The 24178-nt window shown below is 49.7% G+C and overlaps 6 protein-coding genes across 6 annotated transcripts; 3 read left to right on the top strand and 3 right to left on the bottom strand.

Moving 5' to 3' along the window:
- Nucleotides 1–1929: 1929 nt before the first annotated feature.
- Nucleotides 1930–4653, top strand: FPRO_03063 (uncharacterized protein; the record flags this gene model as incomplete). Its single annotated transcript, XM_031226766.1, has 1 exon — nt 1930–4653. The coding sequence occupies one exon, from the start codon at nt 1930–1932 to the stop codon at nt 4651–4653; it is 2724 nt and encodes a 907-aa protein (XP_031077270.1).
- Nucleotides 4654–5366: 713 nt separating this feature from the next.
- FPRO_03064 (putative UDP-N-acetylglucosamine:dolichyl phosphate N-acetylglucosamine-1-phosphate transferase) lies at nt 5367–6837 on the bottom strand (the record flags this gene model as incomplete). The annotated part of the gene is made up of 2 exons (XM_031226765.1): nt 5367–6347; nt 6412–6837. 2 exons carry the CDS (start codon nt 6835–6837, stop codon nt 5367–5369), a joined length of 1407 nt encoding a protein of 468 aa, XP_031077269.1.
- Nucleotides 6838–7626: 789 nt separating this feature from the next.
- Nucleotides 7627–10117, bottom strand: FPRO_03065 (putative potassium transporter hak-1; the record flags this gene model as incomplete). Its single annotated transcript, XM_031226764.1, has 3 exons — nt 7627–8625; nt 8697–9881; nt 9953–10117. The coding sequence occupies 3 exons, from the start codon at nt 10115–10117 to the stop codon at nt 7627–7629; spliced, it is 2349 nt and encodes a 782-aa protein (XP_031077268.1).
- A 2439-nt stretch (nt 10118–12556) lies between these two features.
- FPRO_03066 (uncharacterized protein) lies at nt 12557–14557 on the bottom strand (the record flags this gene model as incomplete). The annotated part of the gene is made up of 1 exon (XM_031226763.1): nt 12557–14557. The coding sequence occupies one exon, from the start codon at nt 14555–14557 to the stop codon at nt 12557–12559; it is 2001 nt and encodes a 666-aa protein (XP_031077267.1).
- A 2687-nt stretch (nt 14558–17244) lies between these two features.
- FPRO_03067 (uncharacterized protein) lies at nt 17245–20397 on the top strand (the record flags this gene model as incomplete). The annotated part of the gene is made up of 4 exons (XM_031226762.1): nt 17245–17346; nt 17404–17744; nt 17810–19898; nt 19948–20397. The coding sequence occupies 4 exons, from the start codon at nt 17245–17247 to the stop codon at nt 20395–20397; spliced, it is 2982 nt and encodes a 993-aa protein (XP_031077266.1).
- A 1404-nt stretch (nt 20398–21801) lies between these two features.
- Nucleotides 21802–23494, top strand: FPRO_03068 (putative isocitrate dehydrogenase (NAD); the record flags this gene model as incomplete). The annotated part of the gene is made up of 5 exons (XM_031226760.1): nt 21802–21882; nt 21987–22049; nt 22341–22427; nt 22506–22628; nt 22703–23494. The coding sequence occupies 5 exons, from the start codon at nt 21802–21804 to the stop codon at nt 23492–23494; spliced, it is 1146 nt and encodes a 381-aa protein (XP_031077265.1).
- Nucleotides 23495–24178: the final 684 nt, after the last annotated feature.

The raw sequence follows: 24178 nt of genomic DNA, 5'->3' as shown, positions 1-24178 counted from the left end.
AACACTACTACCTAATTTAGGCACACGGTATTGCTCCCCTAAGGTTCCTGGGACTTACCTCGGCGGCCTCAGGTTAGCTTAACACTAACTTAGAATGAATGGTTTCTCGTTTCACCAGGCATAGATTATTTATGGCGGGTGCCAAATTTCAGATACCCCACCCATCCCCACTGGAAGCCCACCAACCATAGTCATTTCTTGGGATAACAAGCCCAGCTTCAGCTGTCATCTGCTGTTTATTGTCTTCGCCCGGCTCTGAGACATGCTCAGGTTACGTGCCTGATTCCCTGAAAGTGACCGTCGTCATTTTGCCTTTGAAAATCTGGTAAAGCCCCTCCCGACTCCTTCGCTTCCCGTTCATACCGAAATGCTCAACTCCTAGTGTCGGCCCATCACCAAAAGCAAAGCAGAAAGCATAGCAAAGCAGACTCGATAGACTCGAAAGATATGGCTTGACTTTCTTTATCTTGTTTCCATCACCGTTCCTCTTACACATACTATCTCAATCGATACTCGAGTCTCAACGGACTTACTCAGTGACAAACAAGCCCCTGGCTGGCTACGCCAACGCCAACAAAATCTCGCCGTACGCAATTTCCAGCAGAAACCCTCTCCCCTCCGCTCTCTTGAGTTTCCTTCCCCCCCTCCTTAACCCTGTGCTCAGGCGCAACGGGACAATATTTATTATTAGTGCCTCAGGCCAACAATGCGCCCTGCGTGCCCTGTTTCCTGCACTAAGAGTTCCCCTTATCCACCGCCAGTCAAGGTTTGGTCTAGCGCCAAATTTTGGTTATTGTCTCGTCTCTTCTCTTCCATGTCTCTCTGTCTCGTCTTTTCTTTGGGGGGCCACTGTCACTGGAGTGGGAGTGTCCCCGTTCCTCACTCGCACACTTCCTTCTCAGGAACTTCTGCCCAATCCAGCCCAGAAGCACCAGGAGAGGATACCAAAAACGGTCCAGTGACCCATTCGATTTTTGGCACCCTCTTATGCTATCACTGCTGCTTCTGCGCGCCGAGATTGGGTGGGAGCCATCAAGAGAATGAGACGGGAAGCGTGAGCCGCTGATGAGGTGAAGACACAAGAGGTACGTACTCTTGTTTTCTGCCCTTCCGTTACCTTACCTGAGGTGCTCTCCTCCCCCTCTTAGCCAACTGGAAATGGAACCCCAGGCAGGTCCCAGGTCGGTACCTCAGTACCAGTACCAGCCCAGCCCAGCCTACCACCAGTGAGCACCAGCACCAGCACCAGCACCAGTACCGCACTTGTCTTGAAGCACTCCCGGGCTGGTCGTTCCTCCCCATCCTCTTTCTTCCCATCACCCACCCTTCTTCGTGCAGTCCACGATCTTCAACCTTCACTTCTCGTTATCTCCATTCTGCTTCAAGCGCTCCTTGTGTATGGATTGTGTTTGAGTAGTCTCAAATCTTGTTTCTCTTGATTTTTCCATCGAGTTTCGCCACCTACACATTTAATCTTCGTCTCCTCCGCGCTCGACACCTCGACCATAACTCGTCTCAACCCTGCCGTGACCGATCACAACGAGATTTGCGAAAACACAAACCGACCGACCGTGTCCCCAACACGCCTCCGACTCACGTCTACACTTCGTATTCGACGTCTTCTTGTCAACTTGATCACGACTGTTGACTTCGTTTTCCCCGTTGTCGCGCCGCTGGCCCTCCACCCTTTGTGTCGACGCCTCGACCTGCCTCGAGTCTCTTGTTCGACGATTGCGATTCCTGGCGGTCGGAATACGATCCACCCTTGTCCTGCCGAATGAGAATACCTTAAACCTCTCTGGTTCTCGACCCCTTCTTACGGTCTTCCCGGCGCGCCATCTAAACGGCGTCGTCATGCTCCAAAGACCGCGACAGTAGATTAGCACATACCCCCCTCAGGTGTTCACTACATTATCTCTAGCACAGATTATGACCGACAGACCAGCGCCGCTGTCTACGCATTCTGCGACTCCTAGTCAGATCGCCCCTCTTTCTCTTTCGGGCGCAACGCCTAATGACGAAGTTGCCCAACTGATTGAGGGAGCGGAAGAAGAGCCATACACTATCAAGTGTATATGCACCTTCTCTGTCGATGATGGAAACACAATTTATTGCGAGTCGTGTGATTCGTGGCAGCACATCGACTGCTTTTACCCTGACAATCGAGAGGAAGCCGTGCGCGAAGATTTTGCACACTCGTGTGCAGAATGCAAACCGCGCCCTCTCGACCGTCAAAAGGCTTATGATCGTACACTGCGCTTAATAAATGGAGCAACGGACGAGCCTGCCGACAAACGAACAAAAAGACCACCTCCCAAAAGCCATAAGAAGAGATCGAGGCCTGCGGAGCTACCAATAAATGGCCATGCGAGTCCGCAGGAAAATGGAAAGCATGGTCATTCTGGAGATCATCACCCTCCTCCCAAAAAGGCGAAGCATCGTTCTTCACACTCTGTCAGTTCTCAGGCTCCCAAACGGAGCCCTTCATACGGAAATGGCCGAACAAATCATGCCCACCCTCCCAGCCCTGCAACTACCCCTCCCGACCTTCCTGATGATTTTCAAATCCATCATTATTCTGAAAAGTTCTACGACCTATATAATGCCAGGGATGTCCCCGAGTCACGGAACAATGCTTTTGCCAGTCTTGCCATTCCTACTGCGCTATCTCGCTGGCTTCGCGAACCCAATACGATGCGGAGTGAAGTTGGCAGACGCCATTCGGAAGTATTCCAGAAGGCTCCCTCAAACTTGGAAGCCAACAAGCCTAAGCTTGAGGTCAGTGATGCAACACGAACACTGGATGATGGCAAAGCTCTAAGATGGAGGTTTCTCAAATCAAGTACACCAATCGAGAAGGATGTACCTCTTGTTGAGCTAAACGGTGAAATTGGGTTCCAAAAGGACTACTGTGCTGAACCTGTCAACCTCTGGGCAGATTTATCTTCGCCTCTCCCGTTTGTCTTTTTTCACCCTGTTCTCCCTTTGTACATCGACACAAGACAAGAGGGCTCTCTTGCTCGATATGTTCGCAGGAGCTGTAAGCCCAACGCCCAGCTTGATACATATCTTTCCGAAGAAAACGAATACCATTTCTGGATCGTTAGCGACAGATATATCTCCGCCAATGAACAAATCACTTTGCCCTGGGATTTCCGACTGGAAAAGAGTGTGGATGCACGATGGCTTCATCTTCTTGGCCTAAGTGACGATGACTCGACCAACAATACAGAAACTCCGGTAGATGGGACAGAATACATGGCAATATCGAATTGGATAGATCGAATTCTCTCCGAATACGGCGGTTGCGCTTGCGATCTGGATAACAACTGTGCGTTCGCACGATTTCACCGTCAGTATCTCTTCGGCAAACCCCAAGGACGTGCGCCAGCAAAAAAGAAATCAAGAAAGCCGAAAACACAAGCCATTTCCCCAACAAACACGGGGCAGACTGTCACCAGTCGAGCCACGAGTGAAGGCCATGTTGACGATGCTGGGGATAATGATAACAGATCCCAATCTGGGTCTATGCGAAGCAAGCCACCAAGCCGTGACCTTACACCTCTTCGCCAAGGATCTTTCGACCAATTAGGCATACTGACTGAGCCAACGGATCGAGACAAGCGGAAGGTTGCTATGGTGGAGGATTCGTTCCGTCGCATGGAGCAGCAACAACCCTCACGGAAGAAAAAGCGAGTATCAGATGGTACTGGTTCAACATCCTCTAAGTCGAAACATCGCAATGGCTCAGTTGCGTCTCATGGCAACTACGTGGATGCTGGGACTTGCAGGAGCCACTCAGGATCCCCTGCTAGCTCCTCTCCTCATATTCAACAAAGGCCGTCAATCTCGAATCAAGACTCCGCGGCGACCCCATCACGCCAATCATCAGCTTCTCCCAGAGGAGTATACTGTGATGCAGCGGTACAAACGGACCCTGTCGACGGCGCCTGGTTTAGTGGGCCACATCAATCACCTCGTCCCAAGAAGCGGATCATTTCGCTCTCGAAGCGACTCCTAAACAGCCGCCATAGAGTCCGAGCTGAAGGAGAGGATCTGCGCAGGCGATCATCTGTCAGCCAACTATCTAATGGCACCATCATGGAAGTTGACTCGCCTCTGGAGCACGAGGTAGTCATCAAGCGATCGGATTCAGAATTACCACCTTTGTTTTCCGCATTAGGGGACACACATATGGCAGATGCCTCTTCACCAACAACCCCTGTACTAGGATCGGCTGCGAGTGACACATCGACCAAGACAAAGACTCCCGACCTACGCGTGCAGCTACCTCCTGTGCCAGCGTTCGATAGTGCAGGACTGGGGATTCACAACGCAACAACACCAAAGTCTGGTGGCGTGGGTCACTCCCCCCTTGCAGGTCCATTGCCAAGTCCATTCGCTCCGCCGGCTGTAAACGGCATTGGTACCCACCCTAGTCCTGTTAAGAAAAAGCTGAGCCTTAGCGACTACACTAAAAGCCGGATGAACAAGGCTGCCGGGAGAACAGCTGGAGGCCACGCCGTTCTTAAGCCTTCTATCTCAAGCCCTGAGGACACCAAGGTTGATATCATGGTCGATCCCCCGTCGATCGAGAAGCCGGCGGAGACTGTGATCATGGCTCCTGTAGCCGCTGCCAATGCGTCTTCATAAAGGATGAAGTACCTGTACGTTTAATGTGTCAACCGTTGCAAGATTTTCTTTGTTGTTTCGTTGGGAATTGGGGATGACGGGATCAAAAGCCTGGAGTTCTTTCCTTTATATACACTGGCTGGTACGTCAGATGATTACCCCTTTGATTTGGCGTTTAAGGAGGTTGTGGGATTACGGATGCTGGGATTGAAGGGTTCTGTCAATCGAACCCTGGCATCTAAATATGGGAACGGCGCACCAGGTTTGGTGCCTACGGGTCATGAGATTTCTCCTGAGGGAGAAAAAGCAGAGATGTTAGGTGGTCCTTGTTCGGGATGTTTTTTGATTGATGTCCAGTTGAAGAGGGTTGGCCATGAACCAAAACAAGTGAAGAGTAGGATGGAGTAAATCTCTGACGGAAAGATGCTGAAGGAATCGTTGTATGTAATTATAGGCGTCAATCCTACTTGCACGTACTCACCACGTCATGTTGCATTGCCCGTAACGATGGAAAATACAGCCCTTTAAAGACTCAAGGGCCATCTTGAACCGCAATCTCTTGTGACATGGTGAGCCAAAGGACAAAGATGATGTTAATAGTAGGCAACACTCATTCCGTGACATCGTGGTTATTATTCTAAATCATTAACTTCCCAACCAGTGGAATGATAATCTATCGGGGCAGGTGATACGGTTGTGGCTCCGAGAAAGGCGCAGCCCCTTTTCTTTCTGTGTTAATATTGCGCAGCAGTTCCCCAGTTATCTTCCTTAAAGACCAACAATGCGAGACGATGCCTCACAAACAGTCCAAAGAACCCAGCAACAAGCTGGAGCATAGTAATCTCCAAGGCCAATCGATCTTCACGGAGTGGTCCCCGCCAGACAAGCCAGAGGTTGAGGATGGTAAAGTTGCTTGTCTCGACAAATTGACCCTTTTCATCGGTTGTTACCTTTACCAGGCGTAGCTTGTTGAGAAAGTGTAGGCCCTGGGCGACCAAGGGATGGGGTTGACGCTCGGGTGACCAGGGAGTCACAGACGGCTCCATGAGGCCAGACCGGGCGTTGAAGTGAGGAAGTCGGTGGCGTGGGCAGGGAATCAGACCGAAGACCTGGGGGCATGAGTAGAGGAAGTTGAATATTTGAGGGACAAGGAGGAGTCCGAGAGTCTTTGAAAAGTGGCCAAGGATACCGACAACAGCAAAAACCATACCCGAGAAATAGCAGTAGGTATCGCCGACAAACACCTTGGCAGGATACCAGTTGTGGAGGAGTAAGGCGAACGAGACGCCTATCCACGGGAGGAGAAAGTAGAGTGAGAACAAGTGCGAGTCGGTAGCAGGGTGAGGGTATGGCGTAAAGAGGTACAGGCAATCGTTGAAGACGAGGAGGAAAGCGATGACGATGCATTGCGAGACTTCAATGCCGTTTATGCCTGCCAGCATGTTGATGCTCTGAGGGCAGAACATGGCAACGCACGCCATGTAAACGTAGTAGAGAAACCCGAGATCAACGAGCTCGCCGAGATACGGCTGAAGCTGAAGAGGTAGGACAATAGAAGTGACGTCAAAGTCGACAAAGTAAACGACAAGAAGAGGGATCGAAGCCAGGCCGGGAATCCACCATTTGTGTCGCCAGCGAATATCGAAGAGATCATCACCAATACCGAGAAGTGCAATTGTCTGAAGAGAAATGATGGCACCCAGGAATGACGCGAGCTAGCGACAAGGTCAGTAAAACATCAGACATGCATGGCACGCATCTTTGGGTACATCTGCGCACCTTGTTGTGTGGAAAGCGATGTAGAAAACGGCCCTGGTTGACGTGCTGAAGCTCAACGACGACATCGCGGTTCCCACCGCCACTAGTCGCCGCAACAATGTCCTTGTAGAACGGGAATGGGATGAAGACAATGACGCTGAGGAGGTAGACCGCAGCGCACACGGCGCCCATGCACTCGGGGATCTCGGCGCGGTTCACCTTGCTCATGTCGCGGCCTTGGAAGCCAGCACGCATGAAGGTAGGGCCTAGCCAGCGGATCATGGCGAAGCAGAGCGCAAAGGCGAGAACCGACAGGGCCAGAGATGCCATGAGGGGCTCGCCATCACCATGGAGGGTATTTGCGAGAACCGCGAAAGCAGCTGCAGAGACGGTCGAAAGTGTAAGTGTTTCAGAGCGAGAGAGTGAGGTCATCATGGTTGTAGTCATGACGGGCGGTGGCTCTTGGCGTTGTAGTGTAGTACCAAGTATTGGTGCGCGATGATGATGATGATGATGATGATGATGGGTTGGGCGATGCGTGATGAGGGTTAAGAGAGCATCATGGAAGACGATATTGGGGAAAACCGCCAGCAGAAATGCGGCTGCTATGATATGTCCAACACAATGCGCTCCGCTACCTAGGTACCTATTAAAGCCGAGCAAAGTCTATAGGTATTGTTGAGGTGAAGCTTGGTGACACGTTGTTACACTGCGGAACACGGCCGGGGCAGGTGTGGAGTGGCATATGAGTTACGCGGAAACACGTGCAAAATAGGAGATTGATACAAAGATCAACACCAGGGATTATCAGTTAGTCGGTAAACTGCTCTCGTGAAGATTCATGCTTCTCGAATTAGTCAGTCAATAGATTTTCATCCATCACCAACGCCCTCGGCCTAGAATATACGGGTATGCAACATAAGGTAGGTAATCATCGATTCATTCGCTCTTGAGGGTATATCGACATCGCTTCCACCTTGAAACCACGTACAAGCAAATGACCAAATCTAAGGTAAGCGGAGAGTTCTTATCCCACCCAGTATAGTAAAACAAAGCAAAGCTGAGGCATCTACTAAGCCTATTATCAGTGAAACTCCCAGCTGAACCCATAATCCAAAGCGCCTGTGTCCGGAAATCGTAAAGTAATCCATCTAACTTTTGGTGCCCAATCGTCCCTTATCCTTTTTGCGCATGTGTCGGGTATCTCGTGTTCAATATTGTTGTCGTCGTCTGTATTTAAATTTCCTTCACAAAGCCCACCTCTACCAGACTATCGGGGTCGATATCCAAATTAGCCAGCTTGGTTCGTGAATTCTCTCGGATCCACAAGAATGCTTCAAGTGCTACCCGGCGTATGATACTGGAAATACTCCTCTTTTCTGGCCTTTGCACCCGCATAGTCTGTTTGCCCATGAGATAAACCGTTTGTGCTTCTTCGGCGGCCCGCAGCGCTTCAAGCTCTTCTCGAAACTCTGGCGGCATGTCGTTCTCATCAGGTGGGAAAGGACCTCGGGTGATAAAGGTCATCAACTCGTTAACAATCGTAGGCGCCAAGTTCGGTGTGAGAACGTCATCCATGTAACCATGTCGCAGAACAATACGATAGCATGAAGGAATTTTTGCTGTAACACGCGCAATGACGAACCGTTGGTCAGATGGAACCGTAGGCTGAGAGAGTGGGCGCATGTGGAAGAAGACGATCACCTGTGGCCTCGTCTGGAACTTCCGAACGAACTGCGAGAATACCTTGGGGATGTGATCACCACTCCCGCCCACTTTGTCGAAGAATATTCCGAGTCCTGGAGCGACCATTACTTGTCCGCCTCCAAACTCTGGTGAAAGCCTCAGCCTCGTCGAGCGCAGAGAGCCTTCACCTTGAATTCCCCTTGCTATTGAGTTGTTTCTCGAGGTACTCCGAGAGGACATGAGGAACTCTGCCGGGTCCACCATGTCCCTTTGCTCTGCTTCCCACTGCTGTTCTTTTCCCCATCGCCAAAGCATGACGAATGAACTAAGGATGGCGGACAGGACCAGCGCAAACCAACCACCGTCGGGCACCTTGTTCATTGCTGCACTAAGATAAATGCTGTCGAGCAGGATGAAGATGAGAAACCCGATGAGAACAACGATTGATGAGACACGCCAGATGATGAGTGCCACTAGTGACACCATGCACGTTGTAATAAAGCTAACGATAATGACACATGCGCCATAAGCATGACCCAAGCTCGTTGTCTAGTTCAAGCCAAGTCATGTCAGATGGATCCGTTTCAAAGTGACACAATGAGGCTGGGTGGGTGACTTACATTGTTATAAACCGCCGTAACCACAACAGTACCGGTCATGAGTAGCCAATTTGCCAGTGGCATATAGATCTGGTCGTGGAATCGACGGCTGGTGTGAACAGTCTTGATGTGGGGAAAGTAGCTGAGCCTCATCAACTGAGAAATGAGTTGGAAAGAGCTGGTGATCACGGCCTGGCTGGCGACAACAGCAGCGAGTGCAGCAATAATGATACTGAAGTACAGTGTGCTTTCGGGAACAGTGCGAAAGAATGGATTGGTAAAGGCCAGCCCAGTTTCATCCTGTGAAATATAAGCAGCCTGGCCACAATATGTGATCAACAAGCATGGGAATGCCAGGAACAACCATGAAAGCTGTATGGCTCGCTGTCCAAAAGCACCCAGATCTGCAAAGAGTGATTCAACGCCGGTGAAAGCGAGAAGTAATCCACCAAGAGACTTCCATCCATCAGAATCGTTCCGTATTAGGTATTTGAACGCATAATGTGGGCTGAAGGCCTTGAGTACGGTGTGGTCGTACAAGACAAGATTGTATATGCTGATGGAGAAGTTGTAGAGGAGCCAGACAACAACGACGGGAGCGAAAGAGGTGCCGATTTTGGAGGTGCCAATGAACTGCAGCAAGAAAAGCGCAATGAGGATCGCGCACGAGGTCCCCACGATAGCCGGTCTTCCCAGATCAGGTCTGATAACCTGAATCCCTTGGACGGCGCCTAAGACGGACTGGGCTGGTGTCAGAATGCTGTCGGCCACAACCATGGAAACGCCCAAGACGCCAACAATCTTGAGGACGCTTTGTGCAATCCGACTACGTTCCAGAAAATCACGGGCCATTCTCCCAGCAGGGGCGAGTTCGGCGCCCGTCTCACGATCGAGGCGCACAACAATTCTTTCCGGGCCGTTGGGATCGACGCGGGCAATGTTGGCATATCGAGCAAGGAGAGAGTAGAGAGCAAAGGTTCCTCCTTGACCATCGTCGTCGGCTGACAGGACGATGAAACAATATTTAAGTGTTACGATGATGGTGAGGGACCAGATGATTATCGACAGAGCTCCCACGAGGTCGTGCCATGACGGCTGCTCGCTAAAAGTCGAACTGAAAACATAAAGGAGACTGGTGCCAATGTCGCCATACACAACACCGGTAGTCTGCCAGGCGAGCCATAATAAGACCGCGCCCTTGTACGTCTTTTCGAAATGAGAAAGTCAGACCTCCATTCACAACGTCGCACATTTATCCCCCTGGAACTAGGACCTACCTGCTTCTTGTCGCGACACAGATCCTCGTGCTCGATTCGCTGGGCCTTTTCCTGGTCATGCAGGTCGCGGGCTTCGGGATCAGTGGGGGCGGCATCCTCGCTTTCTTCGGCGGCCGCGTTGACCCAGGCTTCTATTCTCTGGTTGCGGGCATTGTAGGAGATCATTTCGATCTGGAGTCGGCAAGGTAGGCCACTTGGTGACGCTGGGTCCAGAGACCAAAGGGCAAAGGCAAAGGGACTAAAACCTGGGGCTCATGCTTATATACTCGGCCATGTTCTGACTATGTACCTTGGTTAGTTAGGATGGTGGTGGATAATGGCGAGCCTAATCCTAGATGAGAACGCCATGGCTAGGCGAAACTGGGCTTTCCTGGTCCACTCTGCCAACAGCCACAAATCCTCGAGACTCGTGGACGGTGAACATCTTGACTGCCAAGACGTCCATTGGCAAGTGTCGGTGGTGCTGATAGGTCCAGGCGTACTCGGGATAGACCATCATGTCTTGAGCCTCTCCACCGAAGCTCAAGAAGGGTTTAATGGTCCGTTCTATCTGCGTGCTGAGGAGATGCACGCATATGCAGGCTTGAGGCTGTGCGTACCAAGGACCCAATTTTCCCCTCACTTGCAGACGGCTATACCCACGATGTCGACGAAGTGCTGCTCACACTCGACTCAAAAGATTCGAGAAACTGTCAAGGGGGGACCATTCCCTGATGGCTACTTTGAGTCAGTCCAATGACGTGCCGCCATCCATCCAGGTCGCCCTGTCATCCTCCAATCTAAGCGTTGAGAAGTGCGGGGAGTAGTCAAACTGGCCCATGAGCAGTTGGAGATGGTACTCTACATTGCGTGTTGCATTCGTACCGAGCGCCAAGACACTTGGGTTTCTCTGCTCTTTGTAAATAGTCTTGGCTGCTTACTTGTTGCATATGCTTTCGTAGAAGGGTCCTTCATCGGCCGTCCGAGAACAAGTTGATCGGCTTACCGAGTCTTTCCGTATGACGCTCGAGTCAGCTTTTGGTTGTATTTGTTGTGTAGTATCATGCATACCAGAACCCCTGCCAAAATATTGTCAGTTTATCAGCTTTAGCCAGTGCCCCACGTGAAAACTTAAGAGGTTTGGGAGTCCTGGAAGTCTTACGTTAAATAGTGTGATTGCGGTTCTCTCATGCTGGGCCAAGACTCTATACCGTCTTGTATCGGGCAATACTGTACGGAGTGATGGTGCACTTAACATGTTACGAAGCCACCCCGACCATCACCATGTGCATGCAATCAAGAGGCCGATGCCGATGCCAATGCTGCGAGTCTGAAACTGACCTGTGTAATGTGATAAGTGGGTGTGGTTTAAAAAGTGCCTTCCTCTCAAGGCCAGTTGCATCAAAAATCGGAGTTCGTGATATTCCTCAAAGTCACGATTGCCATTCTTGATTAGTACCCTGCTCTGGTAGGACCTTGGATAACCACGAAGGCTGGCTGCTACCTCAAGAACCCACAGGTGCGGAGAAAAGAGGCGCCGCACGATGGCGGCTGTCTACGGATAGGGAAGTGTACCTAGTATGTATTTGGGTAAGGTACCTAGGTACCTAGTTGCGCAATTGCTGGCCTTTCTATTAGTAGTAGGTAGTAAGGTAGGCATTCTAACTGCTTACATGTCAGAATCGATTGGCAATCTATCATATTGAGACTTAGATAGCCATTCCAATATAGATGATGATACTATGATGAATTATGTAATTCGCTGTAGAGTATTTCGCATTCAATGCTTGTGGATAGATAGACTGCGAGGTAGTATTCCGTATTTGGTCAAGATTCTACTCCGTACCTAGCGTATAGTAGCTTGTAAAGGCCGATTACTCATGATACCTCCCTCACCTTTTGCTCTCATGAGTTCTCTAGCCTCCTACTATGTATAAATGGTCATTCCCAAATTCCACCATAAGGAAACCTGAAGTACCTATGACAAACTTAAATCTGTACACGAGGCCATTTCTCATATCATCAACAAGAGCATAGCCTGTATGTGCGTGTCATGGGGATTGCCAAGATGAGGTCTAAGAAAAAGATGCATCTAAGAGGTGTCTCGGCATTAATTCTCACCATTCGGTTCTAGGGTATCCTGAAGATCCACTATACCCCTCCGCGGTAAGACGTCAAGTTCGACGGGAAGAGTTGCCTGTCGATCCTCAGTACCATGGTGCGTTATAGAACCCGATCAATGATAATACCACCAGGCAAATACCACCATAACTACTAACCTAAATCTCATTGAGAATGTGGGTGCCGACTTTCTGCTGCCCTCTCATATTATACTCGTCAAAATACCGGAGGAAGTAACTTGGATTATAGCATTCAGGAACTGATTATATACCCCTGTTCCTGTGAAGCATCGAGTTTCCAGTGCATAAACTCACCATCCGCACTAAAAGATGGCCCATATCATTTTGCTGAGGAAGTGGTTGTCAAGTGTCTAGTTCATGCATCGACGTGCGGAGCGGAGATTTTACGATGATGCGTGTATTTGCCAAGTCTTTCCAGACTGCAACATGCAGATATATAGCACCATCAGGAGACGCCAAGTATGTGACTATCAGGTGAGAGGCCTCAAACCAAGTCCCATGTAACAAGGTACGACCAGCCCATTGCGCATCTACCGAACTTGGCGAGGAACTCTTTGCCTGTGACTCCCCTTGCATCTTCGCGATCTCCGAACTTCGTGAGAACAAGCAGCCGTACCGACTTGCCCCGAGGCCCGAGATCGCTTGCATTGACGTCAAGCCAATACCAATATCCATTTGTTTCCATGGGTATCATCTCTTCCTTCTGGCCATCGCCTCTGGGAAGGCAGAGGAGCACCAGCCGCTCTTTGCCACCACACATCTTCTCTGACCAGTGTTCGCAAACCTTTGAGTATTGGAATCGCACAACCTCACCACTGTCAATAGGTATATGCCGCTGCTTCGGCTCTACACTGGACTCGGCGATGCCCTCTTCAGCAGTAGTCGAGCACATTCCATGGGGCTCGCCATCAATTCCTCCAGTATAGTAGTTTTCCCACGTGACTGGTAGGCCGTCCGCCCTGAATTGATACCGTGATTCGGACGGGAAATGTCTGAGGCCAAAGTTCTCATTTGCGTTGGTGAATTGCAGAGGAGAGAATTTGGGCTCGTAATTTTGCCCACTTACGTGTCCAGCACCCCAGCATGCGTCCAGCAACTTCCAGTCACCGCCGTCGATTCGCACTGCGTTCCAAGCATGTCCGGTTGGATCTGCTCTGGGTGGACGCTCGCCCTTCTTGAGCGGAGTGTATCCAAAGCCCTTCCCGTGACCGGTGACAACCACACACTCTAGGCCAGCTCTGTTGGCGATCGCTTTGTATGTTTCTGCATAACCTGCGCATACGGCTCTACCAGTAAAAATTGTATCTTCAGCCGTCATATGCCTTACATTGTTGCCAAAGAATGCAGCGGTATCATAACTAATGTTGTGATGGAACCAAGTAAAGATCGCTCGCGCTTTGTCCGTGTATGAGGGGAATGGACCACAAAGAACCTGAGCCAGATAACCCACTGGGTCATCCCTCGGCACAGAATCTCGAGGATACTGCGCAGCTACAGCATCTGGATCGCTCCAGTCCCGGCATATTAGGCATCCATATACTGGGGCAGATGGAGTGAGAGCCCGCGTCTCGAACGCTTCAATCTGGGCGACTGAGGGTCGAGAAGAGAGCGGCACTGGCGGCGGCTCATCTCCCGATTGCGACCGGTCTGGAATCGGAGGCCGTGTGGGCAGTGCTGGCTGGGAGTCCTTGGGTTTGTCCTTGTTGGAAAACCCAAGTATCACCGGTGTTCTAGGGGGCAACTTTCTGGGTTGCGGCGCCGCTTGCGGTTCAGGTGTAGCATCCGCTTGTGGTTTTGCTGGGCGTGAAGGCAGCCTTGGTGGCAGACCAGGTCGAGCTGCAGGTGCAGGCTCAATAGCCCGTGGGGGCTGCGGTGACGGCGGAGCACGATTGGGTTTCCCTGCCTCCCTGACGGCTGCTTCCTTTTCTCTTCTTGATGGGGGGAGTTTGGGGAGACTTGCAGGGTCATAAGCAGGTGGCAACTTATAACCAGCTCCATCAGAGTTGACACTCGTCACTGATGAAGGAGGCCTGCCCGTAGATAACGAGGATATCGCCGAGTTCTGCGATCTCTCTGACGAGCCAGAGTTCCGCCGCACTGTTAGGCTGGACTGCGTTGACGGTCGCCTTGGTGGTAAAGACGGAGCGGACTGCATAGTTGGGGTCCGACTTGGGAGCGGAGGCGGGGCTCGTTGTTGGACATCATGCTGACCATTCTGCGCTGTTAATTGTGGTGTCGACGCTTTTCGCGTAGGGCGAGGAGGGATCGCCGGATTACTCTGCGATAGCGTTGACGTGGTCGAAACAACCGGTACCGTCTGACTTCGGGACTCAATCGCTGGGCGGCCAGGAGGGGGAGGAGGCGGCGGTCGTTTGCGAACCGGTCCGGGACTTTGGCTTGGGGCACCTGTGAAACTCTTTTGTTTGTTGAGAGCAGCAATGCGCTCAGCTAGAGTGTTGAACTGGGGCTCCTCTGTGTCGGCCATTTCGATCCTCTAAGTCAAAAGCAAAGTTTCAAAGTTTTCGTATTCACAATATTTACTGAGACGGGAGGATGAAGGTAGTGTTGAAAGACACGATGGGATAATCTCTCTAGCTGGGAATGCAATTTTAAAGACTCGGGTGGTGTATACAACAAAGATAGTAACGACAGACGTGGAAGATGTCAATTAGGTTTCAATAAATAAGAACGACAGTCAGAGTGAGGATGAGGATGAGGATGGAAGAAATACGACAGACGATGATACGAATGACTGACGGGTGCCTGGGTTGACCGAAGCGCTGATTCAAGGGGTCCAGAGGGATCGAACATAGCCACACAGCCCTGCAGGTGGACCTCGAGGGCCGCAGTTTAGAGGGCGGGGAGAATGATAGAGCACCAGGTCCACCAACTATAGTTTCATGATGCTCTTAGAGCCAACGTTCGCTTTGCATTAGACTTGGAGAGCTGTTGGTCATGATTGCACTGACCGTAAAATACACGAGCCTCATAGTACGAGCATAATCCGTACACGAGCGTTAAATTGTTTAACTGGCTGTTGTACTCGTCGATCCACACAACCGTCTGCCCTCCAACCATTTGATAACTTGGCTCTCGGCAATTATGTGCCTAGACCCAGATACTTATGATGATCACAAGTAATCGAGATATTTCCCCCTTTTCTTGTTCTGCCGCGTAATCAAAGGCAAAGATCAATGAGTTTTCTGCCATATGAGACTAGTCAGCGCAATGTTGTCATGACAATTATATAGAGTACATATAATATCAGCGCTCAATGATCACGCCGTTCTCTCGCATAGTAAGCCCTAGTTAGAAGTGATCTCCGGATATGCAGAGAATAATTGTAGTGGTCAAAACACCGTGCCTCAGAATAGAATGAAGGGGACTCAGTCTAGATATAAATTACAATATCTAGCAAATAGGTGTTTTCTTGATCAATACCTTTGGTTTTATAAACTTCCATCCTATAACTGATATAGAAACAGAAGATTTCAAAACATAAAACAACCTAGATACTACCTACTACCTAGGTATGGATGCTAGGCTAACGGTGGGGGCGTTTTTGGGGCAGCGCACTAGCTAGAACCTACCGAAGCAGCTAAGGTAGCTTCCAGTACTGTATCAGACGGCTAGTGCATGCCTGGACGGGAGATCTAAGGCAACGTTAGTCATTAGTTGCACTTAAGAAACCAGGATGTGGTTTTGGAGATGGAGTATTTCATGTGGTGATCATGATAACTTGAGGCTGACAGGAAAATCATATTCATTTCCACCCGGGCTCCAATTATGTATCGTCTTGGTCAGTGTGCCTTTAACGCACACACATAAAGATAAAAACTTGCTGGGGTACATATATATCTTACTAGTAAATACACTGATTAAATGACTGAACAGAATCATCATAAAATTAATGTCTATCAACTTCAGGGATTAACACTTAGTAGGAGTCATACTTTGTGCTCTATGACTGCTGGCTTTCTTAATTAAGTTGCCGAAAAGAATGCATAGCAAGTCTAATGTTGCCACGTGTGTAGGATGAAGTCAGTGAAGATTTAATATAAATATTTAAGCTCTTTAACGTCAGTAGCAAACTTAGCTGTCTCTGTTTGTGACTCATATAGAGTTAGCATCCCCATAGTAGTGACACCTGGCATGAGATATATGTAAGTGTCCAGATAAAGTGTCTGAACACTATCATCCGTGGTAAAGGCATTTTATCATAAGAAAGGATCCAAGGCTGCTAAAAGCAGGATGCTCTACTTTCGTGACTCTGTATGAAACCGTGGGTGCCGTTAATATGCGCTGTTACACAACACCATTCGACCGGTAAAGACAACCTAATTAAGCATTCAGGCACTTTAGGCGTTAGAAAGGTTAAGATATTGCCAAACTTCAACAGCTAACTGCAACGTCTCCACTGCTGGAAGAAACACTATAGACTGCCTACGCGAATATACCTAGGAAGACGGTTATCTAGGTATCTTCCAGGTCAATGTTTCAGTGCGGCAAAGCCAAACTCGAGGTGCTGGCAGTCAGCAAGAGCTGCTACAACTACCTCTACTGAAGTAGAGTAAGTTTTTCCACTGAGTTACAGAGCAATGCGCACTGGGTCGAAGATCCTAGCTGGTCATCGTTGATCCGCCCCGCACTAGCCGCCATTCACAGCCAACCAACGACCAACAATTCAACTTCAGCTAACGTTAACCCAGAACTTGAGACTTGCGACTACGACCCCAAAGCGGCTCGCGACTAATTTGACTGGGACTTGCTTGGATCTGCTTCTCCTCCATCCTTGCCTCGTTCTTTTGTTCCATTCCCTACTCAACCGAATGCTTCTTATGTTCATACACATCTCCCTATCCCAATCGTCGCTTCGATATCTCTCTCATCTCTTAGGCCCCAGTTTATAGCCTCCTCTTTAGCTCCTGCTGATCGACGCTATCCATTCGAACACATCCTACATCGGCGCATCTGCATGCCCAGCGCATCGCATCGCATTACCCCAGTCGCATCGCGAAATATCCATCCATCCGTCGCATCGTCTGTTGAGACTGAGGTCATTCCACTGAGGGAGGACCTTCTCCTTCTACTCCTCGATCTATCCATCTGCTTCATTGTTCTCTCCTCGCCTTTGAGTCAGCCTAGTTGCCACGCTGCCCCCGCTCGATCATCATGGCTGCGGAGGCCACCGGCAACAAGGCTGCCACCCCACCCAAGCGCAGACTCACCTTTCTCGATCTCCCAGCTGAGACCCAGCAGGACATCTTGTCGCATGTTCGTGACTAGACTCACAATGCTGTACCTCGTGCGACATTGCTGACGACCCCATAGTGCTCCCAGTCCGAGTTGATATGTTGCGCTCTTGTATCTCGGCACTTTCATGAGTTGGCGTCCGCGCAGCTCTATCGTAGCTTCAACATCCTCTTTCCCGACGACGATGATGTGAGGTTCGAATCCCCAATCGATGGCCTTGCGGGTGGTCTCGACACCTTCACTACCAGTGAATACAACTACGCGAAGCACCTGAGAGAACTGTCTATGGATACAGTGAGCACTGGTGTGAAAGCCGAGCATGCCTACAAGCCGTATCTGTATAGTGCCAGTTGTGGCAAGTTCCTTAATACTTTGCTCTATCTGACTCTGAGGAAAGCCAAGTCACTCGAATCTTTTAGGTGTGTTCCACAGCCGGCTGTATCTGGTTTCTTCAAAAGTTCTTGGTCGCTAACTTTCTGGCCAGGTGGAACATTCGCGTTGAGTTGAGCAGACCGGTCTTTCGTGAGCTTCACAAGATCAAAACTTTGACAAAATTCCACATTCGCCTCCAAGCCGGGGATACATACTACATCACACCTCCTCCTCTCCCTCTTAGCATTGACACTCTGCCTCCGGCCTCAACTCACTGGCCAGATATTCCCCCTCCTCCGCCTGGGCCTCCCCCAGGAGTGTTTTCAGCCCCACTGGTCGGTGCCATGACATCTCTGCCAGTCATCACCTCACCACCTCCTCTGTTGCCATCGTCCAAACAATCTTCCAAAGCAAAGGGAAGTAAGCGAGACTCTGTGACACAGGAGCCCCCAACGCTCTCGGGTTTCAAAAAATTGAAAAGTCTTTCCGTTCTCGATATCGACAATCTCGAATTGGTAACGGAGCTCAAGACTTGCGTTCGAAATTCTTCCGCCACACTTACCGAACTGCAACTTTCACTTTCTGATAGTCTGGGCTTACAAGCTAGACGGCCGCCACCTGACTCGGACCCGGACGATTCTGATGTCGAGGATGAGTTTCAAGTGGTTCCCGTTTCCCAGAACACCAGCTTCGACGCGAGCGGCCCTGCGAAGACGTTTCGCTCCCAGGAAGAGCGCAAACTGCAAGAGGGCATACTGGGAAGAATATTTGATGTCGAACCTTTTATTACCAAGAAGCCTGCGCTTATCCAGAGTCCTCGCGAGGTGGCAACCAGTCAAGAGGATGATCAGGAAGCCGGCACTAACGACAATTCAGAAGATCCTCGTGAAGAATTTGTGTCATCTATCCGCAGTGTTTCAACAAGACTTATGTCACATATAAATGGCACTCGTGACTTCTCGGCAGCCCAACAGGATATTTTGGACGTGATTGAAAAGGCAGCAAGAAAATACGTGGATTCATGTGAGCTCCCTTCTCAGTCAAACAACGAACCGTCCGGTAGTACCTCAGCGACACCTAAGAATGATGAGGAGCAACAGAGTGATGAGAGTGATGGGTCGAAACCGACGATAACAGAATCAAGTTCGAACCCATTGTCTAAGAATAACGACTCAAACAATGATACATCACCAGACGATATCGAAATTGAGCATCTGGATACCATAGATGAGTTGGAGGTGGATTTGGACGAACAACAGACCAAGGACATTGGGGAAAAGGAAGCTGGAGTCAAAGAATCAGAAACACCCGAGGCAGTTGCTGATCCCTCTGGCTTACCATCGAAGACACCGGATGCTAACTCAGACTCATCAACGACCCAAGGGCTGAACAAAGCACACACAAACTTGGATACGCAGCGGGTGAATTATGAGTCCCTACTGTCAAATCTACAGCAGTTGCAGGACGAGAACGATGCTTTCATCCAGAAGATCAAGGCGATCCGTGTGCAGGGTACTGTTGCTGAGTTGGAGCAGTTCAAGGACTCAGTAACACAACTAAGAGAACTAAGTCAGGAAGCTGAACATATCAGAGGCGCGATCAAAACGACACATCTCGAGATCAAACATATTGAGGATCAAGTCTTCGGACAAGCTCAAAACAACGACGGCGAAAAGTCACGACGCTCGATCGACGAATACCTGCGTGACACTCGTGGCATTGCACTAGAAATACTGAGCATTCATCTCATCCCTGTAAAGGCATCCGTTCTGTCTAGAGCTATTGACCTGAAATGCATTAAGAACCTGACCCTGCTTAATGTTGGTAATCAGGGCCCAATCTGGACATTGCTCTCCAAAGAGAACAAGGTCTCACCATTGGCCTTACGGAGTGTCTTTACCGACAATGTTTCGACCGCATTCCTCAACTGCATGTCCCAGCTTGAAGAATTGCACGACTTGTTCTTATTGGAGCGAAGCGCTAAGTACAAGCCTGAGAGTTTCGCACCACGAACTACCGTCACCATCGACCAGATCCGTCGGCTCGTCCTCAAGAAGCACATGCACTCACTCAAGAGACTTATGATCAAGGACGAATCAAACAGCAGCACCTGGGATGCAAATCAGAAGGCAATGATACTTATTTGTAACCGTGGTGTGCAGCTTGAGGAGCTGGCACTTAGCATGAATATCCACGCAGTGGTAAGTTGGTATTATCAGAATGCCGATCAGTCACTAACACGAGTATTAGCACGCCTTCATGCAGTATTTCGCTGGGCTAGTCAACCTACGTGCTATAAACATTCTTCGATTCAGGAATAACGACACATGTATATGGGTCATGCGGGAGATTCTGAACTTCATCGTGGATAATCTCTCTCACCATCCCGAGCTGAAGCTGGAGTGGATCGCTATGGAGGACGATCGTCTCGACAGGGTCATTCGCCCTACGGACGCAATTGAAGAAGGGGAGAAGAGAAGAGGCAAGGGCAAAGAGAAGGCTACGGTTCATCCACATCACAACAGCAGCAACCTGCCTGTGCTACCATCCTGGGGTTCGGATAGCGAAAGTGAGGAGGACGATGATGATGCCTCGAATTGTGGAAAGAGGCTTCGACTCAAGACCGTTGGAGTCCTGCAGTTTTATGAGGTTTGGGGCGTCAAAATATTTGATAAGGAAATTCGATCTGGTCGACTCTAAGGTCTGGAGACAGCTTCCAAATGTGGAGTTGCTTTTTGGTGACAGGTACTACCAAGGGTGTGATGGCAAGACGGCGCAAACGGTTCAACCTTTGGGTTTTTGGATCAGGGTAAACTGGATGGGACAAAGACGATGCACAGAGCGGGGGGGTTGGTGAATATGGGCCTGCATGTAACTGACGGAGCGTCGCTTGTTGCACTTTGCATCGGGCATCTACAACTAGGTTATTAGTGGTGACTGGGGCATCGTTTAACTAGAAGCGTAATAGCAAATGATTTGTTTCACATGCAAGATAATACATCCCTTGAAACATTCCACTAGATACAAATGCCATCCTTTATATTTATGTGTAGAGTCAGATGTAAGGCATAACGCAAAAGCGAACCAGCATAAGGGTGTAAAATCTCCAATGGACCCGAAACTGGTGTAATGAACTGTAGGGTAGTGCAAAAAAGTGCATTTCTGTGGTTTCTTTCTGAAACATAATAAGGCCAACTACGGATGCCCACCGGCCCCTCGTTGTTTGGAGAAGGGCTTCTGGATTGTCAACGATCCCGCGGAAGGACGGGAACGAATAAAAAAAATCAACCTGGCAATCCTTCTTCAAGTGAACTTGATGTGATTTTGACTGTGATTTTCCATGCTACCTGTGACTTCTTCTTATACCCCAAGCAGCTGCAAATAAGATTACAGATTCAGTCATTACAAAAGCTTACTATGATATTTATTTCATGAGACTTATCTTTATTGAGGCTAATAATATATATTGCCTTTTGAAACGTGAAGTTAACTGGGTCTTTTCAGTGTGTCGGCTTCCCACATCTCACTGAAATGTCATAAGCTTTCAGCATCAATCAACCAACCTAGCAATGGAGCGGAAGTCCGCGCGGGATACGAGGCTGTAGCCGAAAGGGAACCTCGAGACCACTGTAAAAGGCGCGAAAAAGTGGAGGGTAGTGGAGCTGTGTGCCGCAAATGCCTTGGCCGACCGTTGTTTTCAGTGGCTAGTGGCCCTGTTCAGATTGTCAACCTGCCCATGGCTATACTCCGTACTGTCATGAAAGCAGCATTGGCCATTCGGATTTGGCCTGGTTTGGGGTGTGTGGGCAAGAAAACTCGAGGCTTTAAATAAGGATGCCAAAATAAACTTGGCAAAGAGCGACCTAAGCTCAGGCTAGATTTACCCAAGTAAATTTTGTCGTCCAGGGTCAAGGTCCTGAGTTTTCTTTCCTCCCCTAGGTTGGGCAGGTTGTTTTCTTCCATTGACCTGAGTTAACTTATAAACTTCCCTCTTTTCTATTTCTTGATCTTCTGTCACGGTCCTCTCTTCCAATCCTCGCCTTACATTGCCTCTTCTTTCTCAAGCCGTGCCTACCTACTAAGCTAGTCTCCCTCCTCTTCATGATGCTGGCCATTCGAGCTCTCCGAACTCCCGCCTCCAGGCAAGCCCTGCGCGCTGCTACCCCCCGCGCCGCCATCTTCTACGTATGAGATCACCACCAAAACTACTCCAAACCAAAACTACCCCGAACTTATTTAAACATGCGATTTGGGCGCATCAAGGGCATTCACTGACACACTCTCTACAGAACCGATGCTACTCGACCTCTGGCGAACGAGTTGCTAAATACAACGGTACCAAGGATGCCAATGTACGTTTTGCGCTCCCAAGGCAAGAAAACTTAGGACCCCTATCACAAGTGATGAAAATGTTTAGGCAACTAGCCTAAGCTTAGGGGGCTCTTTGCCAAGTTCATTTTAGCATTCTTCTCTTAGGTCTCAAGTTTTCTTGCTCCTTGAGGGGTTCCTCATAGAACACCTGTTGGATTATCCCAGCAGTCGGCTGGGCCGAGCAAGGTGCTGAGATAAAATAACTCAGTCTCGCTCAACACAATGCCTGGCTTCAGTCAATTGAAGAGATGTTTTACTAACTTATCGCGCAGGGCAACTTCCTGGTTAGCTTGATCGAGGGTGACGGTATCGGCCCCGAGATCTCTCAGTCCGTCAAGGACATCTTCGCCGCCGCCAAGGTTCGTCACGGCAACTCGCCCACCGGTATAAGTCGCACCGAAGAGAAAAACCAATTATACTGACAAAACATCCTCAAGACCCCCATTGCTTGGGAGCCTGTCGACGTCACCCCCATTATCAAGGACGGCAAGACTGCCATCCCCGATGCTGCCATTGAGAACATTCAGAAGAACAAGATCGCCCTCAAGGGTCCCCTCGCTGTACGTCACCATGGACGCAAATCTGTCACAGTCTGTGTCTTTCTGATGACCCAGTGGCTAACATGTCTCTCCAGACCCCCGTTGGCAAGGGACATGTCTCCCTGAACCTTACTCTCCGACGAACATTCAACCTCTTCGCTAACTTGCGACCCTGCCGATCCGTCGCTGGCTACGAGACCCCCTATGACAACGTCGATACCGTTCTGATCCGAGAGAACACCGAGGGTGAATACTCTGGCATTGAGCATGTTGTCGTCGATGGCGTCGTTCAGAGCATCAAGCTTATCACCCGTGAGGCTTCTGAGCGTGTCCTGCGATTCGCCTTCCAGCACGCTGAGTCCATTGGCCGTAAGAAGGTCCGCGTCGTCCACAAGGCTACTATCATGAAGCTCTCAGATGGTCTCTTCCTCAAGGTCGCCCACGAGGTTGCCAAGGACTTCCCCGGTATTGAGTTCGACGCTGAGCTCCTCGACAACAGCTGCCTCAAGATGGTCACTGACCCCACTCCTTACAACGACAAGGTCCTTGTCATGCCCAACCTCTACGGTGACATTCTGTCCGATATGTGCGCCGGTCTCATCGGTGGCCTTGGTCTTACCCCCTCCGGAAATATTGGTGATGAGTGCTCCATCTTCGAGGCTGTCCACGGCTCCGCTCCCGACATTGCTGGCAAGAACCTCGCCAACCCTACTGCCCTCCTCCTCAGTTCCATCATGATGCTGCGACACATGGGTCTCACCGAGCACGCTTCCCGCATTGAGACCGCTATCTTCGATACTCTTGCCGAAGGCAAGGCCCTCACTGGTGATCTTGGCGGCAAGGCCAAGACCAACGAGTACGCCGCTGCCATCATCTCCAGGCTGTAAATATACATCCTTCAGTTTAGATACCTGCCTCCTCACCCGAGGGTTTATACGCGATTTTCTTTTTTTTTAAGGGTAGTGTACTTGTTGAGTATACCAGACCTAGAATCAGGCACGACGAAATGATCAAGTTACAGAGTTGCTCTTGATAATGAGGACCAACAAAAACAGTGTATGAGATGAGAACCAGTGCAAAATAATGCCTGAGCTATGTGATATAACATTGGTAACAATATAGTCAAAATTAAAAATTTGTCACTCTCATATCGCTCTCATGACAATGCGTACTTCTAGTCCAAGGGTAAATTCCTTTTATGCCTCGCTATAATTTTACATGACGCTCATTTATCATGAGTTTCATACCCTTTTAGGTACTAGTGTCCAAATGTTTACTCCGTACAAGTCACAGCATATGCGACGCCACACCTGGACTGCCACACCTGAATCCCACAGCCCAATTATAACTAAGGTAGCTAACCCACCATTCATTCATTACCTGGCCATTGCCCAGCCACATACACCTTGGGCTGCTGGAGTGCCTACTAAGTCAGGTAGCTTCTAGCATCATAGCACTAGATCTCCAAGCACCTATTCACAGCAACATCACCTGTGATATAATAGACCCGTACTGCAACATTCCGCGTGTGACACTCGTTATTGGATTTTCTCTCTCGACTAGAGAATAGT

Source organism: Fusarium proliferatum (genome assembly GCF_900067095.1).
Source record: "Fusarium proliferatum ET1 genome assembly, contig: FPRO_scaffold002, whole genome shotgun sequence".
In the NCBI taxonomy this organism is placed as follows: Eukaryota; Fungi; Ascomycota; class Sordariomycetes; order Hypocreales; family Nectriaceae; genus Fusarium; species Fusarium proliferatum.
The sequence above is the reverse complement of the archived record's forward strand: the minus strand, read 5'-3'. Positions and strand labels throughout refer to the sequence as shown.